The sequence below is a fragment of the Schistocerca cancellata genome, chromosome 2 (assembly GCF_023864275.1).
Source record: "Schistocerca cancellata isolate TAMUIC-IGC-003103 chromosome 2, iqSchCanc2.1, whole genome shotgun sequence".
In the NCBI taxonomy this organism is placed as follows: Eukaryota; Metazoa; Arthropoda; class Insecta; order Orthoptera; family Acrididae; genus Schistocerca; species Schistocerca cancellata.
Window position 1 is genome coordinate 89,021,086 of NC_064627.1, and position 25,701 is coordinate 89,046,786.

The 25,701-nt window shown below is 43.1% G+C and overlaps 1 protein-coding gene across 1 annotated transcript in view; it reads left to right on the forward strand.

Annotated features, from left to right (window-relative positions):
* The window catches only part of LOC126151090 (Down syndrome cell adhesion molecule-like protein Dscam2), a 264,358-nt gene that overhangs the window by 151,869 nt on the left and 86,788 nt on the right, over window positions 1-25,701 (forward strand). Inside the window, exon 11 of the mRNA XM_049915919.1 lies at window positions 4,814-4,912. Within this exon, the coding sequence (XP_049771876.1) occupies window positions 4,814-4,912 (99 nt within the window). The remainder of the gene's footprint in view (window positions 1-4,813; window positions 4,913-25,701) is intronic.

Consider the following 25,701-nt stretch of genomic DNA (forward strand, 5'->3'; position numbering starts at 1 on the left):
CCGCAGGCAGTGACCATGTGTGCGATTTCAGAGTCGATGCCGGGCCAGTACACATGACGGCGCACCAGAGATTTTGTGCGAGAGACACCCCAGTGCCTTTGGTGAAGGAGGCACAAGGCCCAAGCATGCAAAGACGCAGGTACCACAACATGTGGTGAAGCATTTTCGGTGGAAAGGAGGATAACACAATCCCTAGCCGTGAGGTGGTAACGCAAAGCATAGTAGTTCCGCAATGGATCAGAAGTCTTAGTGGATGGACAATCTGGCCAACCCTTCTGAATAAAGCATAAAACCCAGGAGAGGGTAGGGTCAGAACCCGTAGCATCCGCCAGCCGGTCCCCGGTGATGGGAAACCCGTCGACAACCCACTGCTCGGCAACACCCAGTTGGAAACACAAAAGTTCATCCCTATCGAATGCCAGATCAGGAACCATGGGAAGGCGAGGCAGTGCATCAGCATTTGCATGTTTATCCGTCGGCCGGAAATGTATCTCGTAATTGAAACGAGACAAATAAAGAGCCCAATGCTGGAGCCAGTGTGCAGCCTTGTCGGGAAGTGACGTTGATGGATGAAACAAGGAAACAAGTGGTTTGTGATCCATAACAAGATGAAATTCGGATCCATAGAGAAAAACTCCAAACTTATGAAGAGCATAAATAATGGGCAAAGCTTCTTTTTCAATTTGAGAATACTTTTGTTGGACATCTGTGACTGTTTTGGAGGCATAAGCAATGGGTTGTTCAGTGCCATCAGAAAATGGTGCGCAAGGACTGCACCGGCCCCGTATTGAGAGGCATCCATGGCAAGAACAAGATGTTGGCCAGGTTGATAAGTGGCCAGGCACGGGGCCTGTTTCAGCATAGTCTTCAATTTCTGGAAAGCCGCATCGCATGACGTGGACCAGTGAAAAGGCATGTTTTTATGCAACAGCTGAGCCACCAAAGCAGCAGACAGTAAAAACTTGTGATAGTATGCTATTTTCCCCAAGTAGGCATGCAGTTCCTTAAGAGATGTAGGACGAGGAAGAGCATCGATTGCAGTGACAGTTTGCTGAAGCAGACGAATACCATCCCGAGAGAGTTGAAACCCCAAGTATGTGACAGATGCCTAAAAAAATTTTTGATTTCTAAAGATTACACTTAAGACCGGCAGTCTGTAAGACATGTCAAAGTGTGTGGAGATTTTGAAGATGTTTGTTTGTCAGTGGTGGAGCCAGTGACAACAATGTTGTCCTGGTAATTTATACACCCAGGGACAGTGAGCAATAATTGTTCCAAGAATTGCTGAAACAGAGCAGGGGCGCTGGCAACCCTGAATGGCAATCGTTGGTATTGATAGAGGCCGAAAGGCATGTTAAGGACCATAAATTGCCGGGAAGTAGCGTCAAGAGGAAGTTGATGATAAGCTTCTGACAGGTCAAGTTTAGAAAAATACTGGCCTCCAGCAAGTTTAGTGAACAATTCTTCAGGTCGAGGCATAGGGTAAGTGTCGATAAGGCATTGAGCATTTACAGTGGCTTCGAAATCGCCACAGAGATGAATATCACCATTTGACCTAGCAACGACAATGACAGGAGAGGACCACTCATTGTAAGTGACAGGAAGCAAGACCCCTGAAGCAGTGAGATGATCCAGCTCTCGTTTGACCTGATCATGAAGGGCCACAGGAATGGGCCAATCCCAAAAAAACTTAGGTCGAGCAGTGGGTTTGAGCGTGATATGAGCTTCAAAGTCGGTTGCACGGCCTAACCCAAGAGAAGAAAGGGACGAAAATGTCGTCGACAAGGAATCCAATTTAGCATAAGGAATAGCATCAGAGATGATATTGACAGAGTCACCTATGGAGAACCCAAAAATGCAGAAGGCATCAAAACCAAAAAGATTCTCCGCGTTACTATGGTCGACCACAAATATGGTAACAGTGCGAACGACAGATTTGTAAGATACCTCAGCATCAAATTGTGCCATGAGAGAAATCTTCTGTTTATTGTAAGTCCGTAATTGCCTAGCGACAGGTGACAGGTTTGGAGAACCCAACTAAAGATACGTCTGAGAATTGATGATAGTGGCAATAGACCCAGTATCCACCTGCATGCAAATATCTCGACCAAGTATTTGGACAGTCTGGAATAACTTCCCTGAAAGGGAAGACACATGATGTTTTTTTTTTTTTTTTTTTTTTTTTTTTTTTTTTTTTTTTTTTTTTTTTTTTTTTTTTTGCATTTGTGACACACGGCCCAACATTGTGGACAATCTTCTCGTGAATGTTTCGTAAAACCCCGCGGACATGAAGGAAGTTGCCTTGGGTTTTGCTGCAGTTTGTTAGAGGCTTGCATACGGTTAGGCCAAGGCTGTGCTTGGGAGCGTACTGCGGCCACGGTGGCTGGTGGGGACACGCCACACGCTTTGTCAACATCGCACAGAGGTTGTATTTCCCCGACGTCGCCCCATGCCTCTATTTGCACTCCAGTGGCGCGAGAAGTTTCAAAAGACTGAGCGATGGATAGGACTTCATCTAGAGTCAGACTTGCTAACTGAAGGGCATGTTGCCTAACTTCTTTGTCAGGTGCTGATCGGATAATTGCATCCCATACCATGGAATCAGCGTAGGATTCTTTGTGAACTTCAGTAACAAATTGGCAATTCCTACTGAGGCCATGAAGTTCAGCAGCCCAAGTGTGATAGGATTGATGCTGTTGTTTTTGACAATGATAAAAAGCAACACAAGAGGCTACCACATGCGTTTGCTTTTGAAAATAGACGGACGGAAGTGAGCACATATCAGCAAAGGACAAAGACGCAGGATCTTTCAAAGGAGCCAATTGCGACAACAACCGATACATTTGAGGTGAAATCCATGAAAGGAATAGAGACTTACATGTTTGTTCATCCGTGACATGAAATGTCAAGAAGTGCTGTCGAAGACGTTTTTCGTAATCAGACCAGTCTTCCACCATCTTGTCGTAAGGAGGAAAAGTAGGTAGAGACGACAACGAGAAACATCCCACATTTGATACTGCGACGAAATCACGAATCGCATTTGTTTGCTGTTCTATGGGAACTTGCAATAGTTGCTCTAAAGTAGCCATGGAAACATGTGGGTCAATGATGGAAACGAAAAGTCACTACCTCATCGCCAATTGTAATAACGTCGAGTTGAACAAATATAATTCAAGGATGACACAATACATGAAAGTCACAGATCAAGTAAACAGAGTAAGACGTGTGTACACTTTAACAGTCAAATCATAACTGAGTCCAAGTCTAGCGGCCGCTGGCTGGCTGGCCGCTTAGGTGGCGCTGCTACTGCATGGTTGGGAGACAGCGACACATGTAGAGGATTCGCCTAACTGCGCGGCGGCACTTCGAAAGATCAGCAAGTCACAACACCTTCCATTACTTGTGAAGACCTGAAAAGTTCAGTTGCTATGATTTTGGCCTAACTTAAAACATTCATGGTGATATTTAAATGTAGATTCAAAAAAACAGGAGTATAGCTGAGGCAATCATGTAAATAAGGCTGACCAAGTGGTTGATAGTTTGGACAATCCTTCTAAGGAGCTAACAGAAAATACCTGCACACCTACATTGTTACAGCCAGCTACTTTGCTCTGGCACTGCACATAGACTACAGTGTCAGCCTGTTCATAGTAGGCTGCACATATTTTCTATGTGTATTTTTTTGTCCTCTTACTGCACTTGGCATCAGATACTGATTCCCAAGCACTTCCAGCGTTGGAGATTATGCAGTTGGTGTTGGAAGACAGCTGCGTTTTTCATGAGGAAAAGAGATGCCTTTGCTGACAGATGGAAATACTCCATCCCGTGCTAGTCATACCCATTGCTTGTATCCATGTGTATAGACATGAATCAAACAATTTATATATGACTTGGCATAGCACTTTTTAGTTAACCATTTGTCCAAGTTAATATGTTTGAGTGCACTGCTGCCTTGGTTGTGTTTACTAGGTCACTGATCAGGGAAAGCTATTAAAAGGAAAATTGACTCAACACATGCCGACTGCAGGTGAAAGGTATAATACTATCAAATGACATACATAAAAAAGTATTACACACTATACCCTATATGTTGTGAGGATGAGAGGTGGGCGTGAGTGACTGCACTTCCTTTTTCACCTTCACCAACCTATTCCTATCTCCTTCCCAAAGGAAGAAACAATAGATCTGAAAAGTTGAATATTGTGTGCACTTTTGTATGCATCTGTCAGCATTACTATATGTTCCACCTCTTTTAAAGTAAGTACTTCCCAGCAGTTATGTCCTGTACATTTTTAGAAGACATATCAATTTAGTCTGTGCTCTCCTTCCATTCATTTTTAATATTACAATTTATTATAACCTGACAGCAATTTGTGAGGAATTTGTTGTTATCATTAATTATAAATAACTTGAAAATTGTACATTAGATATCAACAATTGGATATTCTCTTTATCTAACAATCATTACATCCTTTATGAGATTGCTGTTTTTCACTATTTGTTTATTTATTTCATGGTGTTGGATTTTGAATAATATGTTATTTGATTACTATCTTTCCTTGTCTATATCTGTTTTTCTTTTCTCTTTTTTATTATTGAATCTGAAAGTCATATGGTGCAAAATTTTTTCCCTTGCATGACGTTGTACATTTATTTAGGATTTGTACTTTAGCCTTATTGGTGTCCATAATAAATGTATTTCATCATTCATTTCAGATTTTATTATATAAAGTTTCCCTCTATAACTAATCAAGGCACTTTATGTATTATTGTGCATTAACAATGGAAGGATAACATATAATCTCTGTTTCAGTTCCTTCATCACCAGTGGGATTACATGTTTCATCGACAACTGTTTCGAGTATAACACTGCAGTGGCAGTCACCTTCTGCACATGTGAACCTTATCCAAGGTACGTATCTTTCTGTAGCTGGAATTGTGTGTAAGCCATATCAGTTCAGAATCATTCAAACCTATACAAGCTGAACACAATAGGAACTTTAGTAAGACGCTACATCTGTCAAAACTTGACCTGTAATATGAACTGACATGAAGTGGCAGTGAAAGGCATTGTGTCTTACTATTTGTTATATTGTAAAGAGCTCACCCATTTGGGAGTTAATGACAACAAGATTGTAGAAAGACATGATTATTATGAAGCTTTTATTTAAAGAGGATTTATTTAGTTATGGGTGGGGATGTGGGTGGGGCAGAAAGAGGTGCCAACCAGTAGTTAAGCAAGGGAAGTAAGAATAATTTGTCCAACAGAAAACTATTTTGCATGCACTTACTACGTACTGTGCCTCTGTCAGATTGTGAGTGGAGTGTTTGTGTGCTCATCGCATTCCAGAATTTACCCTCGGCAGATAGCTAGACTTCTTGCATCTTGATATTGGCCTGACTCTGAGGATTTGTTATGAAGACTGTTGGCAGTGTGAGCAACCTGGTGATGTTCATTGAACAAAACAAGTCATGATATAATAAATATACATTAATACTTTTGCAATGGTTCTCATTAATATAAACAGAATCAGCTGTGGAGTTCAAATGTACCATCCAATTGCTTGCACACTTACCTGAAGGTTCCAGTACAGAGGAAAGCCATAAGCTATTCCAATTAACACTCCAAAAATTTGTGGCTTAGTAAAACAAATATCAGAGCTCTTTTTGTATGAAGCATTGGGCACTGCCATTAGCTACAGTTCTGCTTAGGTAATACAATAAAATACATCAAACAGTCAAATGTCCAGGATGGAACATCAACAATATTGTGGAAAGGATAAATTTCAACTTACTGTAAAGATGGCACACTGAGTTGCAGACAGGTATGACGAAAGGACTGTCACATATTTGAGTTTGCAGCCGAAGTCTTCTTCATAGGGAAAACAAACAAACAAATACACACATGCACTCGTGCACAAGCAAGCACTCCTTATGCACTAATTACTGCTACCTCTAACTGAATGCAACTGTGTTTCATCAAACGGAATCTGCAGTCTAGAGTGGGGTGGGGGAGGTGGAGGGATGGCAGGGTATAGTTGGAAAGGAGAGAAGACAGCACTACTGTGTGTGTGTGTGTGTGTGTGCGTGTGTGTGTGTGTGTGTGTGTGTGTGGTTTGAGGTTTTCGGGTGCTAAACAGCATAGTCATCAGCGCCCAAATGCATAGAAACAGGAACACATGCGGTGAAGGGACAAAGATGGACAGCAAACAAGGAGAACGACTAAAAGACACAGACCTGACGCTGTTCCAAATCCTCACACACAGAGGCAAAACAAGAGGAGAAGAAATGCAATAAAAAAGGAAAGGAAACACAAGTAAAAGAGAACAGAAATCGAAGTGAAACAAGTACGTAATCGTGACTGGAGGACCTCTTACCTAAAACCTGGGTGAGCCAGTCACCTAGCAGCACATTAAAATCCTCTCCCTAAAATCCGAGGCAACAAATTGGACAGGACACAAAACTGTAAGACCTTAACCACAGTCGTTGCGTCATCTTGCAAAATAGAGGGCAAATCCGGTGGCAAGGAAACCACCACCCTCTGGTCAGAGAATAAAAGACAGTCAAGTAAAATGTGGCGGACAGTAATCTGGACACCACAAGCACTGCAGATTGGGGGGTCCACCTGCCGGAGTAAAAAAACCGAGCGTTAAGGGACTGTGCCCGATGCAGAGGCGAGTGAGGAGAACCTCATCCCCCCTGCATGACTGGTAGGAAGTACGCCATGGCTGCGTGGTGGCCTTGACCAGATGCAGCTTATTTTCACCGACTGCCAGCCACTCCTCTTCCCATTGACGCATTACACGAAAACGCAAAAGGGAGGTAACAGCATTGAGGGGGACGGCACATTCAACAAGGTGAGGGAGGGAACATGCATCTTTGGCAGCCACATGCGCCAGTTCATTTCCCCTAATACCCACGTGCCCCAGCACCCAGCAGAAAGAAACCTCCTTCCCCTGCCGTTACAGGTGGAGTAGGGCATCGTGGATGTTCTGGACGACCGTATCCGCTGGGTACAAGTGGTGCATGGTCTGAAGGGCACTCAGGGATGATGATGATGATGTTTGGTTTGTGGGGCGCTCAACTGCGTGGTTATCAGCGCCCGTACAATTACCCAATCTTTGCTCAGTCCAATTGCGCCACTTTCCTGGATGATGATGAAAAGATGAGGACAACACAAACACCCAGTCATCTCGAGGCAGGTGAAAATCCCTGACCCCGCCGGGAATCGAACCCGGGACCCCGTGCTCGGGAAGCGAGAACGCTACCGCGAGACCACGAGCGGCGGACTGGCACTCAGGGAGTCAGAACAGATGAGAAACTTAAGACTGGGAACACATCTCATCAGTGCCCGCAAGATCACAAACAATTCGGCATCAAAGATGGTAAACGCCGCAGGAAGCCGTAACTTGACAACTCGATCAGGGAAAACAACAGCACAACCAACAGAGTTCCCCTGTTGTTTAGAGCCATCCGTAAATACTGGTACATGGTTGGGATGCTGGTTTAAAATATCGTAAAATTAGGAGGTAAAAACAAGGACAGGCAAGGAATTGACACACCCGTCGCACCATGAGGAGTTTCCGCCGGATGGCGAGCGGCGGTTCCCCTGCCTCAGCAAACAGGCTGGGGATGGGACTGGTACGGAAGGTATCAGTGGCCAGCCTGATACCCTTGTGGTGTACTGCGTCAAGAATCTTCAGATATGAAGGCCTCACTGACCCATACATGGTGCATCCATAGTCAAGACGCGACTGGTCGAAAGCCCTATAACACTGCAGCAGATACGCCCGATCTGCTCCCCAGGACCCATGGCTCAGACACTTCAAAATATTCAGTGCCTTCAGGGTCCACACCAGGGTCTTTAAGGTGCGGCAACCACAACAACTTGGAATCAAAAGTGAGGCCCAGGAACCTCACAGTGTCGCTAAAATGAAGAATGGTGTGCCAGTGAATCGAGTGAACTTTTCCCCTTCTCTGTGCCTCTGCTTCTCCGCTCTACATTCCTCCTATCCCTCTTACCTCTCCCACAGCCCACGGCCCCCTGATGTTGCATGAGGAAGCCTTTTCCTGCCACCATCTAATCCCTGCATACTCTGCCAGGCAGCTGACCTCTCTGCTCCCACCCAAACCCTGCTGTTCCTCTTTCTTCTCTGTTCCAATCTAAATTGCTGTTTCCGTTTTATGTGACACAGTTGCATTCTGGCCAGAGAAGTATGCATGAGGTGTGCTTGTTTGTAGGAATTGTGTGTGTGTGTGTGTGTGTGTGTGTTTTTGCCGAAAGCTCAAATGTGTAACAGTCCTTCCATCATACCTACCTGCAACTCGACGTATCATCCTTAAGACAAAATATTGTTAGTAACATACGTCAGTAATTTTTATTATGTTGAAAGAAAATTCAGTTAAGAAAACAAATAAATTGTCAGAATTGTTGAGAAGCACCTACCTACAGGAAGCAAAATGTGTAGTACTGCTGATAAAAGTAAAAAGGGGAACACTGCCTAGCTTTCAGTTACTGCTTTCTCTGTATATCATCTTCAGATAGACTGGGGAGAGGCCACTAGCTCTGAATTTCTTTTTTAAGTCTGAATTCTTCAGCTTTATTTAAAGTTCTCAGTTTAATTGATATCAATTTCAGAACTGAAAAGTATTGTCTTGCTCCTCAGTGATAAATTGGATAAATCATGTACAAAACAGGTAACCAGCATAATACACTCCTGGAAATTGAAATAAGAACACCGTGAATTCATTGTCCCAGGAAGGGGAAACTTTATTGACACATTCCTGGGGTCAGATACATCACATGATCACACTGACAGAACCACAGGCACATAGACACAGGCAACAGAGCATGCACAATGTCGGCACTAGTACAGTGTATATCCACCTTTCACAGCAATGCAGACTGCTATTCTCCCATGCAGACGATTGTAGAGATGCTGGATGTAGTCCTGTGGAACGGCTTGCCATGCCATTTCCACCTGGCGCCTCAGTTGGACCAGCGTTCGTGCTGGACGTGCAGACCGCGTGAGACGACGCTTCATCCAGTCCCAAACATGCTCAATGGGGGACAGATCCGGAGATCTTGCTGGCCAGGGTAGTTGACTTACACCTTCTAGAGCACGTTGGGTGGCACGGGATACATGCGGACGTGCATTGTCCTGTTGGAACAGCAAGTTCCCTTGCCGGTCTAGGAATGGTAGAACGATGGGTTCGATGACGGTTTGGATGTACCGTGCACTATTCAGTGTCCCCTCGACGATCACCAGTGGTGTACGGCCAGTGTAGGAGATCGCTCCCCACACCATGATGCCGGGTGTTGACCCTGTGTGCCTCGGTCGTATGCAGTCCTGATTGTGGCGCTCACCTGCACGGCGCCAAACACGCATACGACCATCATTGGCACCAAGGCAGAAGCGACTCTCATCGCTGAAGACGACACGTCTCCGTTCGTCCCTCCATTCACGCCTGTCGTGACACCACTGGAAGCGGGCTGCACGATGTTGGGGCGTGAGCGGACGACGGCCTAACGGTGTGCGGGACCGTAGCCCAGCTTCATGGAGACGGTTGCGAATGGTCCTCGCCGATACCCCAGGAGCAACAGTGTCCCTAATTTGCTGGGAAGTGGCGGTGCGGTCCCCTACGGCACTGTGTAGGATCCTACGGTCTTGGCGTGCATCCGTGCGTCGCTGCGGTCCGGTCCCAGGTCGACGGGCACGTGCACCTTCCGCTGACCACTGGCGACAACATCGATGTACTGTGGAGACCTCACGCCCCACGTGTTGAGCAATTCGGCGGTACGTCCACCCGGCCTCCCGCATGCCCACTATACGCTCTCGCTCAACGTCCGTCAACTGCACACACGGTTCACGTCCACACTGTCGCGGCATGCTACAAGTGTTAAAGACTGCGATGGAGCTCCGTATGCCACGGCAAACTGGCTGACACTGACGGCAGCGGTGCACAAATGCTGCGCAGCTAGCGCCATTCGACAGCCAACACCGCGGTTCCTGGTGTGTCCGCTGTGCCGTGCGTGTGATCATTGCTTGTACAGCCCTCTCGCAGTGTCCGGAGCAAGTATGGTGGGTCTGACACACCGGTGTCAATGTGTTCTTTTTTCCATTTCCAGGAGTGTATATCTCAATAGAGGGCACAATCAAATCAATGTCCCTAATGGTGAATTCCTTCCTTCCTTCCTTTCTGCCTATCGTATTGACAGCATCAGCAAGTCATCTACATTGTAGAGAGCTTAGCTCTATAATCCAGATTATGAAGATGGACTGACCCTCTAAAATAATGGTCTTCATTTCAAGGTGTCCTATGTGACAACAGATTGTATGGATACTGAGTTGAAACATTGTCATTAGTAGGGCACCTCAGGGATATCTGTCACATCTTCTCGATATTATGCTTGCTAAGGTATGTGAGGCTGCAACTGTGTTGACTTGTCCTTTCAGAGTACACTGTGATAATAGCGCCATACTTAGCAATCAAATACAACCTCTCGCTCGTAGAAAGATCTGTACCTAAAGATTGGAAAGTTGCACAAGTCACACCAATACTCAAGAAAGTTTTTGTATCCCACCTGGAAGGCGGTGCGTGGGTAGGAACAGGAGCAGGAAAAAATACCTCGGTACTGCAAGTAAGTAAAAGTGGTTTACTGGAGCCTGAATATATATATATATATATACAGAGGCATACATAACTTGTACAGATGAGCACAGTCTCAAGCTGAAGCTACGTGTCTTGGCTGTCTGCTCTTGATCAAAATGGGCAGAATCTGCAGCCGAGCTTGTAGAGCATGGCACCAGGTAGAGGGCGTTGTCGTCGGTTTCGTCGTAGTGCCAACTTATGAACTTGCCATGGCATCGTTGCTATTGATACCACATCCCTCCCACCTGACATGATGCACTATCGTTGAGTATGGCTTCCGACAGTGGGTGGGGGGACCCAGAGGTGGTGCAGCTGAGGGGATGGACAGCAGAACTGCCAGGGTGCGCTGTCCACACGCAACCCTGAATTGCTGGCAAGGGGATGAGGAAAACACCACGTGGAAAGCATGCCCAGGCCGCGCACCGCTACTGGTTATGCTCAAATGAGGAGGTGGAGCAATGACATCCATGGGCGATAGCGGCGGCGTGACGGCAGCCTCAGCGTCCATTGTTTCTGGCACCGCAGAGGAGCACAGCGGCGGCCGCCGCCGCCGCTGCCAGAGGTGGGGCCATGGTGGCAAGAGGCGCCCGTCTGGTGCAGGTGACTGGACTGGTGGCGGTAACAATGGCAGGCGCGCGTGTGGAGGTGTGAGTGGCGGACGCGCCGTTGGTGGAGTCATGGACTCAGGCGGCAGAAGCCGCGAAGCCTCTAACTCTGCCAGAAAACAGCCAGCAGCAGAAAACCGAGGATGGCACAAATGTATCTGGTTCCAGTGTTGCTTGACAGTGCTGGAGGGACAAGAAATGAGAAATAAGGTGCAGCCTAGCTGGCGAAGAATACACCCCTGCTCCCAGCGCTGCCTGCCAGAGAAATTGTGAAACAACACCAAATCATGTGGCGCCAAGCCAGAACAAGGCAAAGCAGCGGGAGCTTGCGGCGGCGGGTGCAATAGCTGCAGGAGTGACCGATGGGCGCGACCACGTAGCAATTCTGCTGGGGAATGTGTGCTGCGTGGCTGAGAGCAATAGGAAGCAAGGGAAGTCCAGAGCACACATTCGCAAGAGTGAGTGGCGCACAAATTGCTCATTTGCGTGACAGTGCTGGAGGGACAAAACATGAGAAATAAGGTGCAGCCAAGCTGGCGAAGAATGCACCCCTGCTCCCAGCGCTGCCTGCCAGAGAAAATGTGAAACAACACCAAATCATGCGGCACCAAGCCAGAACAAGGCAAAGCAGCGGGAGCTTGCGGTGGCGGGTGCAATAGCTGCAGGAGCAACCGATGGGCGCGGCCATGTAGCAATTCTGCTGGGGAATGTGTGCTGCGTGGCTGAGAGCAATAGGAAGCAAGGGAAGTCCAGAGCACACACTCGCAAGAGTGAGTGGCATGAAAATTGCTCATTTGTGATTTAAACGTACACGCAAAGTGTTAAGCCTTGCTGTTCGACTGGGGGTGCAATGAGGTTGAGGTCAGATGGCGAATGCCATTAGCAGCACAGAATGCTTCAAACTCTGAGGACATGAATTGGGGCCATTGTCGGAGACAATAACTTCAGGAAGGCCTTCAAAGCAAAAAATAGACGTCAAAGCCTGAATAATACTGACAGGCAGTAGAAGACATAGGTACAACAACAGGAAAGTTGCTGTACACATCAATAACTATCAACCAGTGGGAATCCCAGAAAGGACCTGCAAAATCAATATGAACGTGCTGCCAAGGCACAGCAGGAGTCGGCCACACAAAGAAGTGCAGGTGGGGAGCAGATTGATGCTCCGTGCAAGAGTGACAGTTTGCAAGCAAATTCTCAATATTTTTATCAATGCCGAACTAAGTGCAGTGACGACGCGCTAATTGCTTCATCCGCACTATACCCCACTGACCAGTGTGCAGTAAACAGAGAATTTCCGACTGCAACGAACAAGGTACAACCACATGAGATTGATCATTGTCAGTTTGTAACAAGATAACACCGTGGTGTACAGACAAGTTGTGACGTTGCGAAAAGTAATGTCGAACGAGTGGATCCCAAATCTGCATAGCAGATGGAGGCAATTTAGTATGAATATACTGCAAAAGAATCTGCAAAGAAGCATCGGCAGCTGTCACAGCAGCAATGCAACGAAAATCCACCGGAAAACCATCCGCTAATTCCTTATCTTGTGAATCAATAAACATGCAGGACAGTTTGGAAGAATCAAACACTTCGTCAGGACTGGTAAGCAGACAAGACAAAGCATTAGCATTGCCATGCTGGGCTGTAGGCCAAAACAAAATTTCGTAATTGTAGTTAGACAAAAACAAAGACCAACATTGCAATTTTTGTGCAGTACGGGCCAGAACTGGCTTTGACGGGTGGAACAATGATGTCAAAGGCTTATGGTCGGTGACCAAATAGAACTTGCGACCGTACAAAAAATTGTGAAACTTTGTCACTACATAGACAATAGCTAAGGCTTCTTTCTTGATTTGAGAATAGTTTTGCTGGGCAGAACTGAGCAACTTAGACGCAAAAGTGATCGGGCGATTGACAGCATTTAATGCAGTGCGAGAGAACCGCTCCGATGCCGAGAGAAGATGAATCGACAGCCAAAACAACTGGTTTGGAGGGATTGAAAGGAATCAAACAGCAATCACTCAACAAAGCAGATTTGAGCTTGTGGAAAGCAGCATCACATTCCGAAGACCAAACAAAGGGAATGTTCTTATGCCGAAGGTGACGCAAAGGTGCTGAAATCTGCGCTGTATTTAGTATAAACCGAATATAACATGTAATTTTGCCCAACACAGACTGAAGTTCTTTCAAGTTCCTGGGTGCTGGCAACTCTCTAATTGCACTGAGATGTGACGGTGAGGGGTAGATATCCTGTCCATTAATCATATGTCCTAAATACTGAATCTCAGTTCGAAAAAATTTGCATTTGTCTCTGTTACACTTTAGTCCTGCCTGCAAAAGTACAGTAAATAAGGCACGCAAATTGCACAAATGTTCATCAGGGGTTCGACCTGATACACCTATATCATCCAGATAATTGGAACAACCAGGGACAGTGGCACACAATTGCTGCAAATAAGACTGAAAAATAGCATGAGCCAAAGCACAACAGAATGGAATGTGGCAAAACTTGAACAATCCAAGTGTTGTTGGGTGTTGATCACAAAATAGCAGTGCGACTGTTCATCGAGCGGAATCTGAAAGTATGCGTCCCGCAAGTCAATCTTGGAAAAGAATTTTGCCACACCAAGCGTATCAAAAATGTCTTCAGGATGCGGTAAGGGGAACGTAGCTACCACTGTTTTGGGATTTACTGTAGACTTAAAGTGAGCACAAATATGGAGACAGCGGTTTGGTTTCTTGGCACATACTATAGGCAAAGCCCATGGCAAAGCTGAAACAGGTTCAATGACACCACTGTCTTGCAAATGCGTAAGTTCAGAAGCTATGGCATCACACAGTGCATGCGGTACCTGGCATGCACGTCGAAAAATAGGCATGGCATTGTCTTTATCTACAACAGGTGGTGCAAAGTTCGTGGCACAACCAAGGCCATCAGAAAATAGTTCAGCAAAATCATCGCATAGTGCGGCAACACTATCTGCATAGTCACTAGCATTGATGCAAAGTACGTTGTCCTGAATTGCGAGGCCAAAAAGTTCAAATGCGTCCATGCCAAAAATGTTCGTAGCATCACTAGAGTGGAGCACATGGAAAGACACTGTGCGGGTCATCACACCATATGTGGCTTGCAAACTACACATGTCGAGCACTGAGATTTCCTGTCCAGTAAATGCAGTCAGTGTGGAATGTGAATAACAAAGCGGGAGCGAACCAAGCAAGTCATACGTTGATTTGTTCAGTAAAGAAACTGACACATCAGTGTCCAGATGCATGCGAACAGAATGTCCAGAAATGTTCAAAGTCACAAAAAGTTTCCTCGCATCATGCTGAATGCAAGAGGAAGTGTCTGACAATGCTTGATTCATACAACGAACTGTCGAAGCATATGAAGCAGAAGGCTTTGAATAAATGGCATTAATGTCCATAGGCTGATGTAAATCATGATCATGGCGGTTGCCATTTCGGTGACGCCCATGCGAGTCACGCAAACGGGAGACAAATTCGTAATTCTTGTTTCTCTTACTGCACACAGCATGCACATGTCCTTTCTTATTACAAAAATAACACTTTGCTTGATGGGATGGGCAACTGTCCCGTGGGTGGGCATGAAAGCAGTCCCGGCATGATTTCAGTTTCTTAGTGGGTGCCTGATTTGAAACATGTTTACTTGCCCGCGAGCAGTGTAGTGTGGCTAGCTGAGCTGGGCGGAAGGGCACGTATTGTGCCGTACTAACAGTACACACACCCGGGATCACGTCGAACGCAAAAGTAGCCATGTCTAAAGTATCTTGTCTGTCTAGCAAGTCTACTACTTCCTGCAAAGATGGGTTTTTAAATTTGAGGATTTGTTCACAGATGCGGTGATTCGCCACATTCTGTGCAGTAGTGTCTCTAATTATTATATCCACATATGAGCGTCCACATGAGCAATTAAAGTCACAATCAGATGTTAGTCCCTGAAGGTCTGCTAACCAAGATTTGTTCAACTGAGTAGGGCCACGCCAGAGGCGAAAGAATTTGTAGTGTGCAGCTACCACATTGACACTATCACAGAAGTGTGTGTTCAAAGCATCAATCACTTAGTCGTAAGTTTTAGTTTCTGGGCAGGTGGTGGGAAACAATTTGTTGAGCACGCGGTATAACACAACACTCGCATTGGCAATGAAAAAGGCAAGCCGCTCTGTACCTTGTATGTTGTATGCTGTGAAGTTTGCCTCGAGCTGGGCGATGTATTCTGGGCAGCATTCAGCGTCAGGATTGAAGGCACGAAGTGGCGGCGCTGTCGGCGGCGCCGAAGGTGCTGCAGTTTGTAGCATGACCAGTCCATTTATGGCAGCTGCGTCATTTGCTGAGACTGAAAACGTACAAGATCGGATAGCGAAGCATGTTCCTGTGGCGAAGCAAAAAAAATAATGGTAGGGAAAACCTCGTCGCCAACTTTTGTATCCCACGTGGAAGGCGGCGCCTGGGTAGGAACAGGTGCAGGAAAAATACGTCGGTACTTCACGTAAGTAAAAGTGGTTTACTGGAGCCTGAATATATATACAGAGGCATACATAACTTGTACAAATGAGCACAGTCTCAAGCTGAAGCTAAGTGTCCCGGCCGTCTGCTCTTGATCAAAATGGGCAGTATCTGCAGCCGAGCTCGTAGAGCACAGCAGTAGAGGGCGCTGTCATCGGTGTCGTCATAGTGCCAACTTATGAACTTGATGTGCCATCGTTGCTATCAATACCACAAAAATAAATATGAGCAATTCACTGAATTACAGACCCATATCACTCACTTTGATTTGCAGTAGGATTTTGGAAGATATAATGTGTTGAGCACTATGAATTACCTTGAAGAAAATGATGTATTGTCATACAGCCAATACGGATTTTGAAAATATTGTTCCTGTGAAACAAAACTAGCTCTTAATTCTCATGAAGTAATGAGCGCTATCAACAGGCATTCAAATCTTATTCCATATTTTTGGATTTCCAGAAGGTTTATGATACCATTGCTCACAAGGAACTTCTAACCAAATTGTGTGCATATGGACTATTAACTCAGCTGCATGACTAGATTACTGATTTCCTGTCAAAAAGGTCACAGTTTGTAGTTAATTGACAGAAAGTCACCTTGTAAAACAGAAGTAATACATGGCATTCCCCAAGGAAGAGTCATAGGCCCTCTGCTGTTTCTGCTCTACATAAACGATTTAGGTGACAATCTGAGCAGCCCTCTCAGATTCTTTGCAGATAATGCTGTCATATACCACCTAGTAAAGTCATTATATGGTCAAAACCAGTTGCAAAATTATTTAGACAAGTTATCTCTGTGGTGCAAAAAATGGCAATTGACTCTAAATAAGTGTGAAGTCATCCATATGAATAATAAAATGAACCTGCTAAATTTTGGTTACACAATAAATCACAAAAATCTAAAGCCTGTAAATTCAACTAAATACTTAAAGATAACAATTATGAATAACTTAAACTGGAGTGATCACATAAATAATGTTTTGAGAAAGCAAACCGAAGACTGTGATTTATTTGCAGAACACGTAGAAAATGCAACAGGTCAACTAAAGAGACTGCGTATCCTACACTTGTCCACCCTCTTCTGGAGTATAGTGTGCTGTGTGGAATCCACATCATATAGGATTGATGGAGGACATCAGGGCAGCTTACTTTGTACTATTGCAAACTAGCGGAGAGTGTACAACGGATGTGATAATGGAATTGGGGTGACAGTTGTTAAAACAAAGCTGTTTTGTGGCGGTATCTTCTCATGAAATATTAGTCACCAACTTTCTCCTGAGACAATGAAAATATTTTTTTGGTGCCCACCTACATAGAGAGAAATGATCATCACAATAAAATAAGAGAAATCAGAGCTTACATGGAAAGATTTAAGTGTTTGTTTTTCATGCACACTCTTTGAGAGTGGAGCAATAGAGAAACAATATGAGGAAGGTGATTTGCTGAACCCACTGCTAGGCACTTGATTATGAATTTTAGGCACTTAATTATGAATTGCTGAGTAATCATGTAGATATATGTATGTAGTCTTTTGTGAACCAAATGTCTGTTATGAGTTACCAGGAAATCTCCATGCCAGCGGCTTGGAAAAGCTGTTGGGTAGTACTAAAACCAAACTGATAAAACATATTCATATGAACTGTCAGCCTGAAGATGAACTATCTAAGAAGGCAAAAACCTGTAGCAGTACAACATGTCATGTCTGAGAAAGGGTTTAGAAAGCTTGGGAAAGATATCATGTTTGTACATACTAAAGATACTTCATGGTTTTGATGGAAACTGAACTTAGGTCTTAAGAATGGGATGGTAGTTGTAGAAACTATCAGGACTGAAACATTACTTTCATTGGAGATATCTGATGATTACCGAGTCATACAACAGACTAAATTATATCAAAGGAGTTGTAATGTGCAAAGAAATCATGTATCGCGGTAGAGATGAACGGAAACAAGAGTGGGAGTGTCTGTTTTTCACTGATGTTAGAAGTGATACGAAGAAGGGAAATTATGTGCTATGTAGGATAGTAATGTTTGCATTGACAGTTGTCATTCTGGTATTCCCAAGTTGTATTACAGCAAGTTTTATTTGCCCAGCTCTTTGAGATGTTGTATAAACCACATTTTGGTTATAACACACTTGCGTGTAATGGCCAAGAAATTTATGGCAGTCATGCAGAAGCTGTTAATGAAGCAGAAATAATATATTTATCAGTGAACCAATGGAAAGTCAAGGATGGAAAACAAGAGTATTGTGAAAAGAATAGATTGCTACTCAGCATTCAGATGAGACTTTCAGTTACAGACAGGCACAACAAAAAGACCGATATACATTTAAGGTTTTGGCCGAAAGGTGTTCTTCTGAAGTAGAAAACACACATACATTCACACAAGCATGACCCAGACACACATGACCACTGTCTCTGGCTGCTATCCTGGACTACTCCAAAAACTCTACAAACCCTACCCCACTGTTATCCCTACTGGCCGCTCCATTGTATCCACATGTCCAGAGAAGGCGTTCTCTCTCTTTGTTTATCAGCATATCTTCAACCCACCACTTGTCCCAGTCATACACATTGACTATGGCAGTGGTCAGTAATGAGACAGTGCATTTGCATTGTGAAGTTCAGATTCTTATCCAGCCATCCAAACTTAGATTTTTCCTAGCTTCCCAAAAATCATTGAGGCAGATGGCAGGATGGTTCCATTGAAAAGAACACAGTTAATTTTGTTGCCTATCTCTCTATAATCCAAGCATGTGATCCATCCGGAAAGATCTCATCATCTGTAAGACATTAAATCCTAATCTATAAAAGAGAAATGCCTCCCTTCATAGCTTTTAATAATAAATATTATGAATTTCTAGCCACTAAGTCTCGTACCGGCACATGGCAGTTCCTACTGGCTCAATTGCACAAATAAAGTTTAGTTTGATTATGAAAATAATAAGTTTACTGGTTCTGTTACCAGTTGTGCAAAACCTGTTGTACAACTGACAACAGAACCAGTAAATCTATTGTTTTCGTCATCAAACTAAATTCTGTTCATGTAATAGAGAATTTTTTTTTCCTTTTATGTGTTAAGAATGTACACAATCTCATCAAAAGAATCTGGAGACACTTATGTAATGGAGAATTTACAAATAGATATCATGAGAGTCAGACCCACCAGTATAAAAGGTGGTATTGAAACAGTAACAGCAGAATGTGTTGGCCAGAAGATCTCAGTGATTTTGAAAGTGGGCTAGTCATTGAATGTCACCTGAGTAACACATCAATCGGACATTCCAACTCCTCTAAAACTTCCCAATTCAACTGTTGTTTATGTGATTGTGAAGTGAAAATGTGAAGGAACTACCACAGCTAAACCAAGACCAGGTAGATTTCATGTGCTGACGAACAGAGACTGTCAGATGCAGAACGTGGTTGTAAAAAATTACATTAAATAAGCAAAGGCAAACACTTCTGAGTTAGTTACCAGTAGTCTCGTTGGCACAATGACTGTGTGTGGGAGTTAGAAAGAATGGGGTACAGCAGTCGAGCAGCTTCCTGTAAGCTACATATTTCTGTACTCAGTGCTAAGTGATGCTTGATGTGGCATAAAGAGCGATGTCACTGGGCCGTGGATGACTGGAAATGAGTGATTTGGAGTGGGAACTGTGCTATACCATGTGGCATCTGATGTAAGGGTTAAGTTTGGCAAATGCCTGGAGAACATTACCCACCATCATGTATAGTGCCAACAGTGAAGTTCTGATGAAGGGGATCGTGTTACAGTATGGGCATGTTTTTGTAGTTAGGGTTTTATCCCACTGTTGCACTTAAGAAAACACTAAATGTGGAAGGACAATACCAAATTCTAACATCATTATATACAGTGTGTAGTATAAGAACAGTTTATAAACAGTAATTGTTCATATCAGTATGACAGTGCACTTTGTCATTCTGCGTGGCAGTGATTTGCGGACAATAACATTTGAGGAGTGTTTTTTTAAAAATGGATAAATGCTCAAAATTCAAATTTTTGCAGTTACACATCAAGCTTCTTGCCACACATGACCTGTTGAAACAGTTTTGTTAAAAGCCGATATTTACTGTTGTTACTGGATGTTGTAAACTATAAGTTCTTGCAAAACTTGATATTTGCCCTCAGCCAGTTAGGCAGAAGTCAATGAACACAAATTTGCTTTCTTGCTTAGAGACATGAAGGGAGAATAACAATACAGGATGGCATTGTCAGTGATAATGTGAGAGTATTTTTCAGCAAAAAAGGAAAAAAAAAGTTTAAGAAGAAGAAGAGGATGAAGAAGAAGAACATGAATTGTAGCCAAGCACTAGCCACCAGAACCAACAATAGAAATAAATTAGTGGTTTACACAACAACATTAACTCCAGATTATTGCTCAGTTTGTGCTGGCTTTATCAGGGAGAAGGAACATCAAGAAAGAAATTAAAACGGAGAATATTATTTCGATTAAGTACAGTGTAGGGAGAAAAGGTGGCCAGACAGTACCTGTCTGTGCAGCAATGTTTCAAGCAACATCAAGGATGTTCAAAGGCAGACTCTCAAAAGAAACAAGATCTGGAGAAAAATAGCCAGTTAAACAACACACCATATGTTGCACAAATTTTATGCAAAAAAAGCTTTTTGCAGTAACAGGGGAAAATCCAAATATGATTAAAATATTTTTTTATATATAAAACAGAACTGGCCAGTACCAGAGCTCTCTGTAGGTGAAGTATTCTGTTCAGAGCAGGTTTGGCTGTACAATGTGTGCATTATGTTTCATTCCAGACCACAGGAAAATTAAAAGGATTGCTTTTTATACTTGGCTTAAAACAAAAGGACCGAAAGGATGCAACAGAATAGCCTCTGCCCTATTAGATTTTTTCAGAAACCTGGAAGTGTTCTAGCCACAAAATGGTCTAAGTGAAATTAATTTATTTCTGACTCAAAATAAAACTACAGTATTGAAGAGCACACTGATGGCCTTTATGGAAGAAAGCAGAAAGTTTAATGAGCTGGTACATTGATTCCCTATTTGTGGTTACAGCTATAATCCTGACAGAGTGTATGGTAGAGTAGATAAAGACTGCCAGAAAAAGGAAGATAGTCTTTCACCAATTGAATATTATAAAGTTTTGGATCAATGTGACATCATCAGAACAATAAAATAAAGATTGGCATGCATAGGATCTCAAGGCCATTGCACCAAAAGCAGTCCAATCTAAGACACCTTTAAAAGTAACTGCTCAGTGAGTGATGGTCTGTGGAAAGTCTAATAAGGATGTATTGTATTCAGTATCGGCCACTTAAAATGGAAGTCCTGGAGAGGTTGAAGTACAGAAATAAAAAAAATATAGCCAGGAAGTGATGAAAGCTGCCACCTTGGAAAGGAAGAAAGTGCTCAGAAAGGATAAGAAAAAGTGTCCCATCAAACTTATGGTATGAGGCATTTTAAAATACCAGAATGAACAGAAGTGTTTTATAAGGACACTGGTAAAAGTAAATATAGATTGTCAGTTTAGTATTGTTGTAGCCAATATATTGTGTTGTATTTCAATAGTGTTTGTTGCTACTGTGCACCTGTGCTTAAGAGTTGGATACTAAAGTACTATATTGTAGTACAATAATGTATTTATATGCAAAATGAAGAACAAAGTAGCTTTCTAATTAAATGTAAAAGATAAAAAAGAAATGGAAAAAATCAATTCAAATGTGTATGTTAGCAAAACTTTCATCTTTACATTTTTTACCAACTTTTGAAAAAAAATTGGCAACTTTGAGAATCTGTTCTGAAATAAACAGTGAAAATTTTGGAAAAGGCAAGCACTCAGTTGGAATTATGCCTGCAATAGCTCTGTAGATGTTAAACTATCTTCTTTATGTAATTAATATTTCAGTATATCTAAAAACAAAGATGATGTGACTTACCAAATGAAAGTGCTGGCAGGTCGACAGACACACAAACGAACACAAACATACACACAAAATTCAAGCTTTCGCAACAAACTGTTGCCTCATCAGGAAAGAGGGAAGGAGAGGGAAAGACGAAAGGATGTGGGTTTTAAGGGAGAGGGTAAGGAGTCATTCCAGTCCCGGGAGCGGAAAGACTGACCTTAGGGGGAAAAAAGGACGGGTACACACTCGCACACACACACATATCCATCCACACATATACAGACACAAGCAGACATATATGTCTGCTTGTGTCTGTATATGTGTGGATGGATATGTGTGTGTGTGCGAGTGTGTACCCGTCCTTTTTTCCCCCTAAGGTCAGTCTTTCCGCTCCCGGGACTGGAATGACTCCTTACCCTCTCCCTTAAAACCCACATCCTTTCGTCTTTCCCTCTCCTTCCCTCTTTCCTGATGAGGCAACAGTTTGTTGCGAAAGCTTGAATTTTGTGTGTATGTTTGTGTTCGTTTGTGTGTCTGTCGACCTGCCAGCACTTTCATTTGGTAAGTCACATCATCTTTGTTTTTAGATATATTTTTCCTTCGTGGAATGTTTCCTTCTATTATAACCATATCATTAATATTTCAGTATGATATTTTAAAAATGCATTTTCCAAAAAATTTGCTTTTTTGCATTTATCAAGTTTTCAAAACATGCTCCTCATATCTGGAAGGAATAACCTGCCCAATGCCTCAACTTAAACCAATTGGAACACCTTTGGGATGAGTCAGAACATTGACTTGGCTCCAAATGCTAGTGTCTAACATCATCACTACTTTCCCTGGTTTCTGCTCTGGAGCTAAAATAGGGTGCCATTACTCCACAGATGTTGAGACATCTCACTGAAAGTGTCCCCAGCAGAGTTCAAGCCATCTTAAAGTCAAAGGGTGGACACACCTCATATCAACATCTAGTAATAGGTGTTCTGATATTTTTGATCAGATAATGTACATCTGCTGTTGCTCTAACAGTAACCATTAAAGATAAAATTAAATACTAATCTGCCTCACTTTTCCCCTTTTCACAGCTAAGACTCTAATTATTTTTTCCTTTACTATTCCACAATTCCTGTCTCCTTACAGGTGGTGTCCTTGCTTCCCATTGTGGATGCCACCTTCGTGTACACAAATATCTCCCATTCCCATGGCCTTTTCTGCTATGGAACATTACCTGCCTCAGTATCCTACAGGCACCTGCCCCACCACCTCCCCCCTAAATCTTTTGCTCAACTAAATCCTGACACATAATTATTTCTGCTTTAAATTACAAATCCATAGAACTTCCAGGTTACTTCCATGCCATCTCCCTATGCCGGAGAGGTATGCACCACCTTGAGCAACCCTTCCTGCTCTCCCTGAATCTTTTGTTTGTTCAGATTCATTGATTAAATCTTCATAATGAGTATCCATGCCAAAGATAACCCGTGATCTTTCCTCCAGAACCCTAAAACCTACTCTCTTAATAGGCTCCACCTGACTCTTCCGAATTCTACAAGGTACCTTGTTTTGATATTGACCACCATCACTATTATGGTTCCGTAATAGAATTTTTCCGTGTCAAAAGCACCAGTTGTGGACTTGCAAATTCATTTAAGACGCAACACACACACAAAAGTAATTTTAACACATAGCAAACATTTCAAGAGTCACTGTCTCATCATGAGCTGTCATTGTTTAAATTATCGGTCAGAAGTACTTTAACATGCAAAGAATCAATCATAAAGTAAAGTTATGTGGAGAAACAGTCCTTGTCTTACTTTAAAATTTCCACCTTGAGGGCACCTGTTCCATCTCAACACAGTACCACTTCTTCACCCGAATGCCTCCTTTCTTCAGGACTTTATCCCAATGCATCTGCTTTTTGTAAAACCAGCTGATTTTTGGTACAATGGAACAAATAGGTTATTACATTCTTTTGATGTTGTGGCCTTACTTTTCAATGCATAGGACACCAACCGTATAAAATTATGAGACAGTATTGCTTGCCAGGACTTATTTCAAGGAGAAATGTCAGTACTGTTGATAGACATACACCATCCTAGATTTTGGAACAAATAATTCCTTTCTCAGGGAGGAGAGTGTGATAAATTTGGGAGGGTAAAAAGGAAGAGCAGCTCACTCTGGCCCAGGATTAAGACAACACTTCCATTGCAAGGTTGAAGATCTGCTCTCAGATCTCTCCCAAAGGTGAGCAAGCAATTGTGTATCATGATTTTATAGTTTTATCAAGGGAATTTTTCTTAATTGTACTAAATATGCAGGGATCACTTTACTATCACACTGTCTAAAGGTCTTGGTAAATTCCCTGGGAAAGATGATGAGAGGTATTCTGGATCTGAATTTGAAAAAAGAACAATGTGTATTTTTGTTTCCTAGAAGAGCAACTGATTTTATGTTTGCACTCAGATCAGTAAAGGAAAAATATTCAGAGAAAAGAAAGGATGTGATAATAATAATATTGATTTTCAGAAGACATATGACAGTGTGCTGGGAGTGCTTAGAAAAATAAAATGCCCCATAGGCTCTAAGCAAAAATTGAAGTGCTGTGTAATAAGTGTGAGAGATAGAAGGTCAAAGTTTTTTAGAGCAAAGAGAGAGATTCTCCCCATTACTCATTGTCACCCTCCTGGATACCATAGTGAAGGACATCAAAGAAATCATCTTGTATTCACAAATGATGTTGCTATTTGGGATGAAACCAACATGAAGGTACAGAGAAATTTGGATCTGTGGGACAGCATGTTGAATTTGGATTAACTTTATGGTGATGCGGAGGGGTGGGAGTTGGAGAAAATGGTGGCAATGTGAATAAGTAGAACACTCTCTCCATGTAACCTATTTTTGGAGAGGAGAAGATATAGAGAATGTGAAGAATATCAGTACTTGTAATTTTGTGGCAAGCGATGGAAGAGCCAATCTTGAGGTTCTTAACATGTTAACCAAAGGATCCCAATTCTTCATCCTAGCACAAAGACATCTCTGGGATAGGCAGTTCCTCTAAGAACAAAACAGACCTTGTTCAAGGCTATCTTTCTGCTCATCACAATCTAAAGTCTGTTGAGGAGTGTCATAACCAAACATGTGTTAGTCACTTACAGGTATGTGAAATTAAAGGCATTAGGTCTGCTCTACAAAAGACAAAAAGAGACAAGGTCACAATCAAGCACATAATAAGAGATCTGCAAGTGGAAGTGACCATAGAGGAAAGGCTAAGTGCAGAGAGACTGAAGTGGTTTGGTCTGTGTAATGGACGCAGCCTGAATTCCACATTACTACTCGGAGAGGAATGCGCCAGGACAAAGACCATCCAAGAAAGAGGTGGTCAGATGAGCTTAAAGAAGACTTTGAAAAAGAAGTAGCATGAGATGCTGTGGTGAAGGTGGGAACCCACCAGGACAGAAACAGCAGTTTTTGAACACACACACACCAGCCGGAACAGCATTATGCAAACTTGGCATCCATATAACATTTCTGTCAAATTCACGTCTAAAAGGCATAGTTCTGTAAAATCTTAGTCGTGGTGAGCCATTCTTCAGGAAATGTCACAGAATACCATAAAACCTTCTGCATAATTTTTTTACTGTACTCTTCAGCCAAATGGTGTGACTGGTAGGACTGAGATACACATTTCACAATAATAATCATTTGACATAAGAACAGTACTCAAACGCAGTATCTCTGGATGAATATCGCACAACTGAAATACAAACAGAAATGTCTCTCTTAGACATTGGCTGAAATGTGCCTAGGCAGCAAACCAGGAGTGGAGAGTGGTTGATGGCAGCCTCCAACCTGGAACTAACAATATGTCCTTGAGGATGACAGCACTTCTTGCACATCAGAAATTTGCAGAGGTGTTGGCGCAGTGATAATAGCAGCTGATGGGACAACAGTACTTCTGGGATGTCGGATATTGGCATACGCTGGAGGTGTGGCTCGATGACACTGGCT